At 35.6% G+C, this 14,835-nt stretch overlaps 1 protein-coding gene across 6 annotated transcripts in view; it reads left to right on the top strand.

Moving 5' to 3' along the window:
• CADM2 (cell adhesion molecule 2) overlaps nucleotides 1–14,835 on the top strand; it is a 1,000,353-nt gene that overhangs the window by 835,428 nt on the left and 150,090 nt on the right. For all 6 annotated transcript variants that reach the window (XM_070597821.1, XM_070597820.1, XM_070597823.1 and 3 more), the window contains 2 exons: nucleotides 9,700–9,852; nucleotides 12,079–12,216. In XM_070597821.1, coding sequence (XP_070453922.1) covers nucleotides 9,700–9,852; nucleotides 12,079–12,216 — 291 coding nt within the window. The remainder of the gene's footprint in view (nucleotides 1–9,699; nucleotides 9,853–12,078; nucleotides 12,217–14,835) is intronic.

Genomic DNA, 14,835 nt, shown 5'->3' with positions numbered 1-14,835 from the left:
TTTGCCAGCCTCCCCTGAAGTATGGCCATGTGCCTGAACACGGAGTGGAAGCTGAAGTGTGTATGCTTCAGTATGTCTCCGCCATTACGATTTCTTACACATGCTTCCCCTGTCTCACTTTCTCTCAGAAGACTTTTACAGTCACAAGTTGAAGATGGAGCTGTGTCCCTGATGCTTCTGTAATGTACACTGCCCTTGAGCAGTCCTTTACTATTACACGTTAAAGAAGTTTCCTGTACTTTAAGCCACTGAAATGCAACCCTACATCCCAAAGCAAATCCATATTGTAAAATCAGTGGCTATAATAATATCTAGGTGGTTAGCTAGAGATATAAAGAAGACAAGTTTATTTGCTTTGGCTTTACAAAGTTCTTTCTGCTGTATGGCATTGTCGAAGTTGCAGTAAGATAAGACTACTTACTATCTTTAAGAGAAGGAGTAAATTTTCAATGTCTGAATCCACAGATTTAGAAGATTTACAGGTATAGGGCACTATAAAGTATAGGATGGCAACTCAACTGTCAAATTTTTAAAATTTCAGTTACATAATTCAAATTCTGTTAAAATGTAGAAAGAGATTTAGAATGGAGTCTTAGAAAAATGTTTTGTTTGAATTGTGAAAGTATTTATTATATTTTATTAATTAATTTATTTATTAGAGATTGGCACCTGAGTTAACAACTGTTGCCAATCTTTTTTTTTTTTCCTGCGCTTTTCTCCCCAAATGCCCCCAGTCCATAGTTGTATATTTTAGTTTTGGATCCTTCTAGTTGTGGCATGTGGGACACCGCCTCAACATGGCCAATGAGTGGTGCCATGTCCGCACCCAGGATCAGAACCCAGGGCTGCTGAAGTAGAGCTCGAGAACTTAACCACTTGGCCATGGGGTCGGCACCTATATTTTATTTTTTAATTTTGATCTCTATTAATGATATTTTGACTGTATATAAGTGGGAAAAAAATCTAAATATTTAGAACTTAAAATCAAAAGCTGCAAACTTCTTCTAAATCAAATTTTATAAAATAAAAATTTATCAGGTGCAAGAAATCTATTAGAACATAAAATTTTCAACGTCATTGTCATGGTCACATGTCACTTTTTGGGATCATCCTCTCCTTACTTACCTTACTCTATGTGATGATTCACCAGGTACACCTGCCATTTTGTTTACTCATTTGTGTTTTCACTTGTTTATTCACTCACTTATCCAATAGAGAGAATGGTAATTATATTCAGAGCACTATGCTAATCACTGTGGGCAGTAGAAAGCAGTCTCATCCATGGCCAGATGCTCCAGGAGATACCATCTAAGACGACAAAAGGTACATATCAACATATAAATAATAGCCCATATAATGTTCACTTTGAATCTCTCATTGGCTCTACAAATGATGATTGAGCTTCACGTGTATTCCTGCCCTGGAAGCCTAAAAGAAGACGTGAATGTGGTTGGAGGTGGACAGCATGGGAGAATTTACCAAGAAAGCGATATTTTGATTAGCTTGAATGATAAGTATGACCTGGAGACACGCAGATGGAATGTATGCCTTCAGGTAAAGAGGCATGGATTACTTGAACACATACGTGAACACACACTCATGTGTTTCTGTATTATTAGGCATTTTGAGGAGGAATGGGGAAATAGTCTAGAAAACTAAGCACATTTCAGATCTTTAGGAGGTTACGTTACACGACAAACAGTTTCAGTGCTATCTTATAGACGTGATAGTAGGTTAGGGATAGAGGTATATTTTGTAAGTGGTCTAAGTTCAGGGCTTTAGGAATTTAATAGAGAAAAGAGTAGAGGAGTTTTCTTCAGGACAGATCACGAGGAGGACACCCTGAGGAAGAAGGGAAGGCTTATCAAAGACGAGAAGATTGGAAAACAACTATCAGTTTACATTCATCCCTCAAACACATTAATAAATTTTCCATGCCCAAGTGTATTAATTTTTAGTAAATTTTAGGGATGGTAACATTTCACTTGTTTAAATGTTTCATAATAACAGATTACAAATAAGGAATGAGAGTAATGACCTTTTGTTTTCATACACTTGAAGTAAGAAAAGCCGGGGTTTAAAAATTGAAATTCTACCACTGGAAAAACTTCTTTCAAAGAGTGACACAGTTTCCAGATTTATTGCTTGGATTCTGTTTGCATTTCTATTCTAAAACTCCATTTACTATGGTTTCAGTAAAAATTCAGTCCAGGCTGGAACTTGGTAGACTAAATATCAGCTCTGGAGCAATGGTTGTTTTTACCAATTTTCCAGAAGATTGATTTAGATTGTTTGATGTTGTATTATTGTAAAGGAACAAAACAGAAAAGCATTCACTATCTTGATATTTTATTCTGTGTGTGTTAACTCCTTTCTTTCTAGCAATCCAAAGTACTATTACAAATAACACATACTGGTTATAATCAGTATATGATTATACTATTAACAAATGAAGTATTTGGGCTATTAACAAATAAAATAACACTTTTATAATGAGAATAAGTGCTACATTTCCTTCTCTATCTTATCTGTTTTACAATGTCTAGAGGCATGTTTGACCTCATACTTGTCAATATACCAATTGTAAGTTCTGACGAGTTAAGCCTTGAATCTGTGACCCATTTGAAGGTCTATTAGAGTTGACTTATTTTTCCTTTCTGATTTATGAGAATATAGATTTAATTAGTAGAAAATTCATTGTGGTATACCAAAACAAAGTTCATTTCCCTGAAGCTTTAACTTTTAGTCCTAGTTCTTGCCGTTGGGGATAGTAGAGATTTCAGCTGAAAAAACAGGGGCTAGCAGATTGTGTGAGTCAATTTGGTTAGTCGTCAGTTCTAGAGAAAGCAGTAGGGGCAAAACAGAGTAGGCAGTAAGCGCAGGTCTAGGCGGCCGTGTGCAGAGAGCAGGTCTGTTGCAGAAGCTGGGAAACAAAACAGAGTGCTGGTCTAGGCAACCTTCAAACAAGGTCAGAATCAGGGGAAGGAGTCTATTTGCAGGCAGCAGGCAGCACAATAAAACTTGACACTGATTCAAAGGCCATGGGCAGTGATCTTAGATGCAGGTTTCCCATGGAAAGAACTTGGTTTATTGTACTCGCACATCTGGATTCCCTAGAGGAATCAAGTGGGGACAACTGGGTAGTAGGGACTTGAGCTAAGAGCAAAGAGAAGGAAGGATGACACGTCTATGGTTTTTGAAATCCCATCACCTCAATGATGTTAAATTTACTCTACAAAATGGAACTTATTGGTTGGATAACAAATGTGTTATAAAAAGGTGTAAATGTATACAATGATTGTTTTGGCTAAAGTCCTATGGGTGTAAGATGGTGTACTTTCAGAAACAACGTTGAGAATTTAAGTAGCCAACATGACACTTGAGATGACATCTACCATCTTGATGTAGGTTTTTCCTTTAGTACTGTCTATAAAATACAGTGAATTATAATGATAAAATCATTTAGTCTATAATGTTCACTTAATAGGTGAAATTTTCTAAAATGATGTTAATATGTAAAATTATAGATTATATGCACAAGATTGATGATCCACCTATTAAATTTAATTCAATAAATTATTAACAGGCATCCATATGTACCAAAATATGTGCAAGGCCTTGTGGGAAATACAAAGAGATCTAATTCTGATTTGGAGAAGTTTTAGGTCAAATAGGTGAACTAAGAAAAATTGCAAAAGCCATGAAGTTATTTGCTGCCTTTTAATAATCTCTTAAAAGTGATTACATAATGAAATATGTTTTTTATTATTTAAGCACGCTAATGTGTGACATGAATTATTATGCACTGGAAACCAATTTAAAGATACTCGAAAATGTTTCTGGCAAGAAGTATGTGATCACTTTTATAAATATCATAACATGTAAGGCAGGAAAACTATTAAATGCATGTATGCCCAAATTGCTATCAGGTTCTTAAATCAATAACATCAGGTAAATTCAGTAGTACTAATGTTATTAAGTTAATTTAGTTTAAAACTACGTAATTAATATACAACATATTAACTATGCAGGTAACTTTTGGTAGAAATGAGTATAAAATGTGACTCAAATCCTCCAATAATTGTTTTAGGAATTTTTCTTTTACTTAGCATGAATCCCAAATATGCATCTGTATGATAGATGAACTATTTAGAACCAATGGTATATTGGGAAAATAACGTTTATCCAGAGTGAAGTACGATTTAATAGATTCCGACTCAATAAGGTCAGTGCTCCTTATTTGCAGCTGGGATTAAATGCTCCAGAGCTCAGAGTTCTGAATCATTAAATCCCCTCACCTGGGTGGCAGGCCCCTAAGAGCTGGTGAGGCAGGACCCAGAGCAGCCTACTTAACCCATTAGCTCACCTGTAATCTCTGGGATGGGTCAGCAATTGCCTTTCATTCTTTGTTACACATACTCATTTCTTCTCTTCAATTATTCCTAGGGTAATATTTAAAATCTTTCTGTTTTTCAATGAAATGTTTCAGTTTTTATTTTTTCAAAAGATATTTAGATAACGGTGAACATTCTGTGTTCTCAAAGGAAAGCAACTTTTATTTTAAGATTGAATTCACTTCAACTGACAATATCACAATTCTTTATTCAGGTTCACTATCTATCTGGGGCTTACTATGTAGAAAACTTAAATAATACAGATCGTCTCTGATTAGCTGCTATCTTTTGTGTTCATTTGGAAACCGCACGGTAACATGACAATAGCTTCAGAGATCATTCATTCAGGATTTCAAATCATTTTCCAATGAACTATCACTTTGTTAAAAATTTTCATAGCATGATGTTTCTAGCTCTTTTATGCTCAACAGGGTCTAAACGGGACGCTTTCTTTCTTCTTTTTTTGACTTCTCTCCCATGGGGGAGCCTGTGGAGATATATTGAAGAGGACTTCCTCGTTCAGTGCTTTCTCACTCCGCTCTTATCATCTGCAGACAGAGTTTGGCTCTGAGTCTCAGTTCAATAGCCCTTCACTGAATACCTCCCGTGTGGATAGTGATGGAGCAGGGTGCTGAGATGAGCAAGACAAGGATGCTGCTCGCAGGGAACCCACTGAGTCATATTATCCCTCTTTGGACTATTACAGTTTTTCCTTTATTTTTTCATATTTGAAATGCTATGATAGAGAGAACCACAGATGTCATCATAAGTATTTTAAACTTGAAAAGATAAATGCTGTGGATGCAAGATTTGTTTAAAATGCTCAGTCCAGTGAGAATCTCCTTAGGTAGCTCTTTTGTTTTGGCAAATGAATTATGGAAAAAATTTACACAAAAAATAATCACTTTATTAATTGTGTCAGTTCCCTGGTTCTTGGGAAAATTTTTCAGGTTTTGAATATATATTCATATATTTCAGTTCTCTAAACCATGTTTCTTATACTTTCACTCAATTATGATCGCCACTTAACACTCTGCAGACTGAGGCACACAACATTTAAGCTACTTGCTAGGTTCATATGGTTAATCAATAACAGTGCTTACATTAAAATGCAGACATTCTGCTTTTCAGAGCCTACCTTTTAGTCAAGGGTGATAGTGATCATAAAACAACCCAAAATATCACGTGATTTGGTAAGCTGAGTCAACTGAGACATGTCAGGCACTAAAACATTAAGGTTCACATCAGGATTCCAAACCTAAGATATTTTAATAATATCTTTGTAGATTTATTTTAAAGCCCTTTACATACTACATGATATCATTTACTTCACATCATAATCCAAAGATGGGAATAAATCAGGAATTATTATCCACAGGAAACCTGAACTCAGGTAAGTGCCAAGAGTAGGTCTTTTGATTCCAAAGTCAATACTTTCAGCTTTACTCCATGCAAATGATTTAAATATGAAAGTTGTACATCTGTATGTATTGAGCAATTCAGTTTGACTTCAATGATATCATATAGTTTCCACAAAAAAATTTGACAAAAAGAGAGTTAGATTCCTTTTGCCAAAATTCATGAAAATTGTTAAGTTCTGTCTCTCTGTCAGTGGGCCCTGTGTTAGAGGAAATGAAATTGAACACAGTGGGTGAGGAACATGTTTACTCATACAGTATCATGGCAGAAACCTGAGGTTTTCCCTTTTGGTGCCTTCTTTTTTTAAAAACCAAGAAATGCGTGATAAATATTTTTTTAAATAAATCACAGCTTTGAAAAGTGGTTGATATAGCACGAGGTCCTATTGGGGAAATAACAAATCTCTGTCCCACTGTTTTCCTCTACCAACTGAACAAGGCATATATATCAGGGCATGCAGAAGATAGAGGATGAAATAGGCATTTAAAAAAAATGTCTGCTGTTTCCTAATGGAGTCACAGACACAATTTCTTATATTCAATAAAAATCAGTTTCACAAATACCTGCAAGTTAACAAACAAAGTAGCGGAGGGACTGGAATCATTAACCTGTTATTTGAATGTGTGGGAAGAAGGTTTTTTAAAATGTATCTTAAATCATGAAAATTTAGAATTTTCCTGAATATTATATATTTTATAATTGCCTGCTCTCTCTCCCAAAGCAAATAGGGAAGGTGCAGGTAATTTAAGAATATATGGCACTTGGGATCGCCCTCTTGTTCTGTGACAAATGTGTACATGAATTTTAAGCTTTGATATCTTAGTCATTTCTCTACTCCCTCAAATGTGCAGAGCATTTTTTAAATGAGGTTTGTTGTAGATTCATACCCTGTTGTAAGAAATAATTCAGAGAGATCTCATATACTTTTCACCCAAATAACATCTTGCAAAGATACCACCACTAAAAAATTGATGTTGATATAGTCACCAATCTTATTTGGGTTTCGCCAGTTTTACATGTGCTTATTTGTGTGTGTGTGTGTGTGTCTTTAGTTCTACACAATTTTATTGCATGTGTAGGTTCATGTATCCATCACTACAGTAAAGATACAAAACAGTTTCCTCACCACAAGGATCCCTTGTGCTGTCCTTTTATAACCGTACTCATGTCCCTCCCAATCTCCTCCTATTTATAGAGTTTTTGAGTATCACTTTGTATATTTTATAAGTAGTTGTTCTGGGTATTGAAATATACATGTGTGGCTTATCTTAGTCTACTAGTAGGAGTGTTTTATCTCTTTGAGCAAAGTATGGAAACCTCACTTCCATTATGTCTTTTTGCCCTGCCCAATTCTTACTTGTCTTGAATATTCCTTCTGTATACATTGAAAACTGCATCAGTTGATAGTACAATTTTTGTTTCAGCCATCATATAATTGAGAATGCTCGGGAGAAGAAGGGTAGTCTGTATTGTATTTACTCATATTTTTGTTCTTTCAGTTGTTCTTTCTTCCTTCTTGATGATCCAGGAATCCTTCTTTTCTGTTTGAAGAAACTTGCTTTAGCTTTTCTTTAAGACAGATCTGCTAGAGACAAATGTTCTTAGTTTTCCTTCTTCTAAGAATATATTTATTTCCCCTTGATGCCTGAAGGTTAATTTCACTGGATAACAATTCATTCTTGACAATTCTTCTCTTTCACCACTTGAAAAATGGGCTACTCCCTCTGGCCTCCATGATAAATAAGAAATCTATTGTCATTTGAACTGGTGTTCTCTTGTAGGCACTATGTCTTTATCTCTGGCTGCTTCAAGACTGTTTTTCTTTGTTTTTGAATTTCAGAAGCTTAGTTTTGATGTGTCTTGATATGAACTTCTTCGGGTTTATCCTCTTTGAGATTTGCTCATCTTCTTGATTCTGTACATTTATTTATTTTGCCAAATTTGCAATATTTTCAACCATTATTTCTTCAAATACTCCATCACCTCCACTCTCTCTCTTCTTCAGAACTCATATGGTACCAATGTTGGATATTTTGTTACTGTCCCACAGGTCCCTGAGGCTCTGTTTTTGTTTTTTACAATCTATTTTCTCTCTGTTGTTCAGATTGGGTGAATGCTATTTCTCTGTCCTTAAGTTCACTGATTCTGTCCTCTGTCATCTCCACTGTACTGTTGAGCCAATCCAGTGAGTTTTTACTTTGGTTACTGTGTTTTTTATTTCTATAATTTCCATTGTGGTTCTTTTTTATGACTTCTTTTTCTTTGCTGAGATTTTCTATTTTATATTTGTTTCAAAATAATTTCTAATTGCTTGTTAAAGTATTTTTATGATGGCTTCTTTAAACTCTTTGTCAGATAAGTCCAATATCCATTTCAACTCAGTGTTGGCATCTGTTGGTTATTTTTTCTCATTCAAGTTATGATATTCCTCATATTTGGTGTGACTTGTGATTCTTTTTATTATATCCTGGACATTTTAGCTATTCTGTTAGGAGACCCTGGATCCTATTTAAATCTTCTATTCTGGGAGGGAGTCATCCTGTTTGGGTTTAGTGCTTGCGTCCTAGCTTACATTTGCAGGCCTGGTTCCACCAAAAGTTTAATTTTCAGAGCCTTTGTGGTGCTTTTGGTCAGCGTGAGTTGTCTAGTTTCACTGAGGGTTACACTGATGTCTACTGGCACCACCTAAGGGATAGAGGAACTTCACTAGGCCAGGCTCCCTGGTGGCTCTAGGTGGGATAAGAGGTTCTCTAGCTCAAGGGAAGATCACTTCCAGGGCTGGGTGCTTATAGAGGGATCAGCCTGCTGCCCATGTTGCCCAGTAGACCAGTGTCTCTAGTAGGGAAGAGGAGTCTCCAGCCCCATGGGAAAGAGATTGCTTTCCATGGACCCTTGTTGTCAGCGATGTTCCCACTTGACTCCCGTTGCTGGTGGCCATTGTCTCCTGATGTTGCTGGCGGGGCTCCCATTTGTCAGCAAAAAAATTCTTCTAGCTCGCCTCCTTCTGTTGCTAGGTTGTGACTAGGAGAAGCCAGGCCTGCATTACCTTTTACTATTGGTTGGGGAGCCACTGTGTTACTCTTCAGGTCCTGGTGTCCCTAACCAGTCCTCCCTACTCTTTCTACCTTCCAGAGTAATTCTTCAGCTGCATCTTGTTTAATTTCAGGCTTTGTAGCTGTAGTTAGTGGGGTGTATAATGATCTTTAAACTTTAGCTGTTTTTGTCCAAAAGGAGCATAAGTCATCAAGATACTAAGAGTCCTCCTGTGAAAACAAATGTTCTGTGATATAAAAGGTGGTTTGAACCAAAGAACATTAAAATATTTAACAGACAATACAGCAGAGACACAAGCCAATCAGAGAAAATTTCAGCATCCAGGACTTTGCAGGTGCTTTACAGTTGAATGTCAGCTCTGGTTTAAATGAAGTTCAACAGGTGTCTCTACTGCAGAGAGCTTTTAGTATGCTAATATTCGCTGTTGGTCTCTTAGAAGGAAGACAGCTGCCGCAGTTTTCCCAAATTTATCCAGCCATAGAAGTGAACCCTTTTGTTTATAGATTTTCTTGGCACTAGCATTCCATGAAAGATGTGGAGGAAAGCTGTTCTTATCACCATCAACGTCTACATCATCCAGAGTATTATATGAGATGCAATCATTTAATTAAAAAGTTATTTCTGAGAACATTAAGGAGCACCTAATTCTACTTTGACTTTTAAAAAATCTGATAAAATATTTCACTATATTTAAACTGTCCTTTAAATTGTTTCAGGAAATAAGAATTAGATGTGTGCCCAAAGAAAATGTTTATTGTGCTAAAAATATATAAACTAACAGTACTGACTTTTCTAATGTTGTTATTGCATTTTCAATATTTTCTCTTCCCAGCTTTAAGGGACAATAGGATTGAGCTGGTTCGGGCTTCCTGGCATGAATTGAGTATCAGCGTCAGTGATGTGTCTCTCTCCGATGAAGGACAGTACACCTGTTCTTTATTTACAATGCCTGTCAAAACTTCCAAGGCCTATCTCACTGTTCTAGGTAAGTGCAAGGGGCTAACACTGTGCAGTCACAAGCCAGAGAGATGCCTTCTGCTATAGCAACGTGATTCAATAACACATATGCATTTTGAGAATCCTATTAATAGATGTAATTTAATCCCTTCTCTGCTACATTATGACAAGAGGCATTCAAAAATCACTTAGTCATCTTCTGCATTTTATAAACAGACAAAGGGAAGTATAAAGATTTGTATGACTTCCCAAGAGCACACAGCCATTTTGTTCCTTAGCCAGCAATAGACACCAGATTTCTTGTTTTTCAACGAATCCTTTTGTATCAAATTATCTATAGATTGTGTATAGGGTGATCCTTTTACAAAGTGATAGCATAATGAGCATAAAGAATTCAATGTGTCTATAGAGTACTCCTCCATTTTATCATAGTAGTCACCTGATGGGGGCCTTCTCTACTCTCTTACGGCTTTCAAACATGAACTTTGTGTATTTCAGCGCATTTAAATGACCCTGACATTTCTTTGTGTCTTCTCACCTTTTGACTTTGTAATTTTCTAGATTCCTAAATGAAGTACATAATATCACTTGTGCACGCAGTTTGTAGCTTCTTTGTGCTTTTATTCTCGAAATATTGGGCCATTTTCTGCAAGGTTAAAGTGACACAAAAAAGCAATATATTTATAGAGATTCCAAGGAAATAAAGTTGCAGCTCAGAGCTCTCTGGGATTCCACAGACGTCACGGGCCCAATCAGCTGAAATTGCTGCATTTCATTGAAACACACCTGTGTACAGAACAAGTTACAGGAATTTAAAGATTGATTTTTTTTGCCCCTAGCCTGCCTTCCTTTTTTGATAGATAAAGGCATATCACTGCATTGAGAAGAACGGATGCATGCTGTTCTTTTGGGTGGGAATATTAAAGTTAATCCAGCTAGTGAATTGGTTTTGCACATAAGATATGAAATATGTTTCTTTGCAAGTCCCACAGGGCCTATTTTATAAAAATCTTCACAAGCTTGCCGTTAAGGACGAAATATACCCACTAAAAATGAAGTATTTCAGGATAACAATTGCCTAAGGTTAATGTATTGTTCTGTAGAGAGCCACCTTGAGAGTACAAGAATAGATAACTGGCTAATTTTAGTTTATTAAATGATGGTGTGGCATAGATTTTTTTTTTTACAAAAAGGACACTATAAAGGTGAATAGAAAAAAAAAAATTAGCCAGCTAATCAGAGTATGTTGATCTGTTGTTTTTCCTGGCTATTCTTGTTATTTTAAGTTTTATTTCTTTTATTGATGCTTTTCAACATTCTCATATTTTATTCTTTTCAAACTGAATTAAATAGTACGATAACAAAGCTTTCAGTCTGCCTTTATTATTGAATAATTTTAGAAGAAATTTTAATAAACTCTACCATGACAACAGAATATTTTTGCCCAAGAAATGTGTAATGTTCTATTATTTAAATTACCCATATTCTATCTCTACATATTACTAATCTGCTTATTTATTGTATGATTTGGACTAGAAAGGATAATCAGTGGTTAGCATTAAAAATAATACGTACCGTGTTCCACAAAACTACAATTTCGTTTCTAAAACAGATGACAAGAGACATTCTCTACTTTAGAAGAATCAGAAAAGTAAGTGTAGTTGCAATTATTGATGACTCTGTTATTCCAAAATGCATTTCCTTGAATAAAGTACACAGAAGATAATATCGTTTTAATCTTTAGGAATTATGACATCAGGAATGAAAGGTGCTATTTTAGTTAAATCACAGTTTGCTAAAGAATAAAGAAATGTACTTTTGGATTTTTCCCCCCAATGCAAACAATTTACCTTCTTAAATCTCTATACCAGTAAATCTTAAGATATACTGAATGGTTATTTTTAAGACTTACAAGGGTATTTTTGCAGATAAAATTGAATTTAAAAAACTACTTTGAACTAAATGCATTTTAAATGCTCTCTGGAATACATATATTTAATATATTATATAAATATGTATACACACATATGTATAGATACATATATATATATCGTGTGGATATATATATCTATACCTACCTATATATTTTCATATGTTTTAAGCAGTTTATTTTATGATATAGCAGTTTGTTATTCTTGGTTGAAGTTACTGTCAGTTAACCACCCAGTTCAGCTTGGTTTGTGAAAGCCGTAGTCACAGGAACAAATCAGCCCTGGAGATGGATGTCCACGTCATTCGTTTGCTTAACTTTCAGGTGTTCCGGAGAAGCCTCAGATCAGCGGATTCTCCTCCCCAGTGATGGAGGGGGACTTGATGCAGCTGACCTGCAAAACGTCTGGTAGTAAACCTGCGGCTGATATCAGATGGTTCAAGAACGACAAGGAGATTAAAGGTAAGAATGAGGAAAGGCCGTCAATCAAAATGAATATGCTGAAATTAGCATAAAGGGTCAGATACAGGGCATTTTACGTTTGCTTTCTCAAATCATACACTTTATGATCAAGTGTAATTTGAACCAGATTTGCCCATTTTTTTTAAATTAGGTAATTTTCCAAGGTGTATTCATATAATCTCTGTATGGCCCGTTCCCTCTTATGTAAAACAGGTCTAAAAACAATATATACCTCATGAGAAAGTTGGAGGAATAAACGAGTTAACATATAAAAGACACACAGATTCATGCTTTACAATCGTAAGACTACATGTTAGATGTTATTGTTTCAGAATTCATCTACCGTATGTAGATTATAGACAGAGAAACTCCGTGAATTATTTCTTCAACTTGTTGGTTTCTGGAATTACAAAGTTCTGGGAATAAAATTGGCTAAACATCAATAAATTTGATTCCTAGTAGCTCTCATAGGGGGCAAAAAATATGCTTCTCTCTATTTCATATATTTATATGTGAACACACACACTCTCACACATATTTTTAGAGGGAAATGAGTTTATAGGGGAGGTGGTTAGTAAGCTTAGTAGTAGGGTTTTTTTTTTTTACCCCGCATACCTGATGTCACATGTACATTAAAATCCAAGTATAAGAATTATTTCTGATGATTGTTACAAATGTCTCCGCTGTGCATGGCAGGATGTATTATTCTCAAAGGAAGTTTCTACAAGATACATTTCTGCACACCATTCTGATTATTTTAACTTGTAATTCTAATATTTCATATCGGAATAACAATAATTCTTACTAGTGGGCATTCAAGCTCAACAGATAAGATTCCCTATATTACTGAAAAAATATAACTTTATACAATTATTCTCTCTCTTTTCTATTTTAGTTACTCTCTCTGTATGTTTTTTCCCAAAATAGAGACTTGTCTATAATTTATTCCTAATCACTAAGTTTTTGTTTCAGAAATTCTAATAAATACATTTTATTGGACAAAATGTGGAGAAATACAAGCCCCCAAGTCACAAGTTAGACACTTTGCTAGGGTCAGTTAAACTTTCAGGGTACCGTTAAACTTGCTTGTACACTCTGCCAGGGCTTGGGACGTCCATTCAACTCTGTCTTCAGGATGTGTTTGTTTTGGCTTGTCTGGACTTGCTTAGATCTTCCGTACTTGGACCCCCTACACAGCTTCCAGAGCTATCTTACTACAGCAAGGGTCTGATCTGGCTACTTTTTCTACTTAAGTGTTCCTGATGGAAAGACCTAAACTGCAGGATACGTTTAAAATCCCATTTCCTTGGCCTCTAAGAATGCTCCAGACAGGGAATCCTTACACAACACATGTGTCCTTCTGTGTGAAGGGCTTGGTTTATTCTAGAATGCTCTTAAAAACTCTCCTTCAATTGAATTGTTTTATTACTTATATGTATCGCTTTCTTAATTCTGACATGAGTAGTTATTTAGTTGTTTGGTTTATCTGTTCCTCTCAATTTCTCAGCACTTTATTTGTGTTTCAAGTGTTTGTCTTCTATATCCTCAGAGAGTTCAGAGACTAGCATACTAGATGCTTCATTAATATCGATTGACTGTTTTTAACATCACAGCCTTCTGAGAAGCCTATGAGGTACTCATATTTTCATGAAATCTCTTAATTTTGGACAAATTTGGCTTCTGCTCTGAAGGCCAAACAGATTCGATCATATAAGGTCTGGAAGAGACTTTTGTTTATATGTAAAAACAGGAAAAGCTTGATCTTATAAACATCATTCTTTAAAATCATCTGAATCAAGACTAGAACAAAAGTAACGACCAAACAGCATCCAGAATCGGTGAATGATTCCATGCTGCATCTGGAAGTGGAGAAGTATCCCTTTTCCCTATGTTCTCCAGTGTATGGCTGCTGATAGAGCATTTATTATCCCTGCACTTGCTTTCATCTATATAGCTATTTATTTGTTTATAACTCTTCTTTTGCATGTTGGCTTAGTTTGTCTTCACAACCAGACGGTGAACTTCCTGAGTGGTCTATACTTTATAGTATAAGTGTATATGCAAATATGTGGAGTGCAGTACTCTGCACAGAGTGAACATTCATTCCTGTTGCTGTCCTCAGGGTGTGCCAAATGCAAGTTCACTCTCAAATCCCTCAGCAAACACTGCTCACTGAAAGGAGGGCTCCATACTTACCTTCCACTATTTTGTCTTTTCGGAGATCAAAATTTAACTTCCTATAACCATTTAACTATTTTTACTATAATATCACTTTCCACTTTTTAAAAAGACAATCTCTAATGTAAAGCAGCAGGAAAAGATGGGCTAATTGAGTCCAATCCAATTCCATTGAAGAAAAACTTGTTAAAATTTCTCCCAATTGTAATGCATTCTATGGTGCATGAGCAAAGATCCCAATGAAGAGAACAAGAGCCTTGACCTGGAGATGTTTAAGATGTCTTTGGAGAGATAAAACAAGTTATGGAGAATATTTTCTTATAAAGAGGAATGTATGACATGATATAAATCCCAAAGCAGCTATTACAGTCAAGGGAAAAGATTATTTTCAAGTATTTTAACTAAGCATTGGCCAGTTCAGCATATTGACACTGTATTAGG

Source organism: Equus przewalskii, chromosome 27 (assembly GCF_037783145.1).
Source record: "Equus przewalskii isolate Varuska chromosome 27, EquPr2, whole genome shotgun sequence".
Lineage (NCBI taxonomy): Eukaryota > Metazoa > Chordata > Mammalia > Perissodactyla > Equidae > Equus > Equus przewalskii.
The sequence above is the reverse complement of the archived record's forward strand: the minus strand, read 5'-3'. Positions and strand labels throughout refer to the sequence as shown.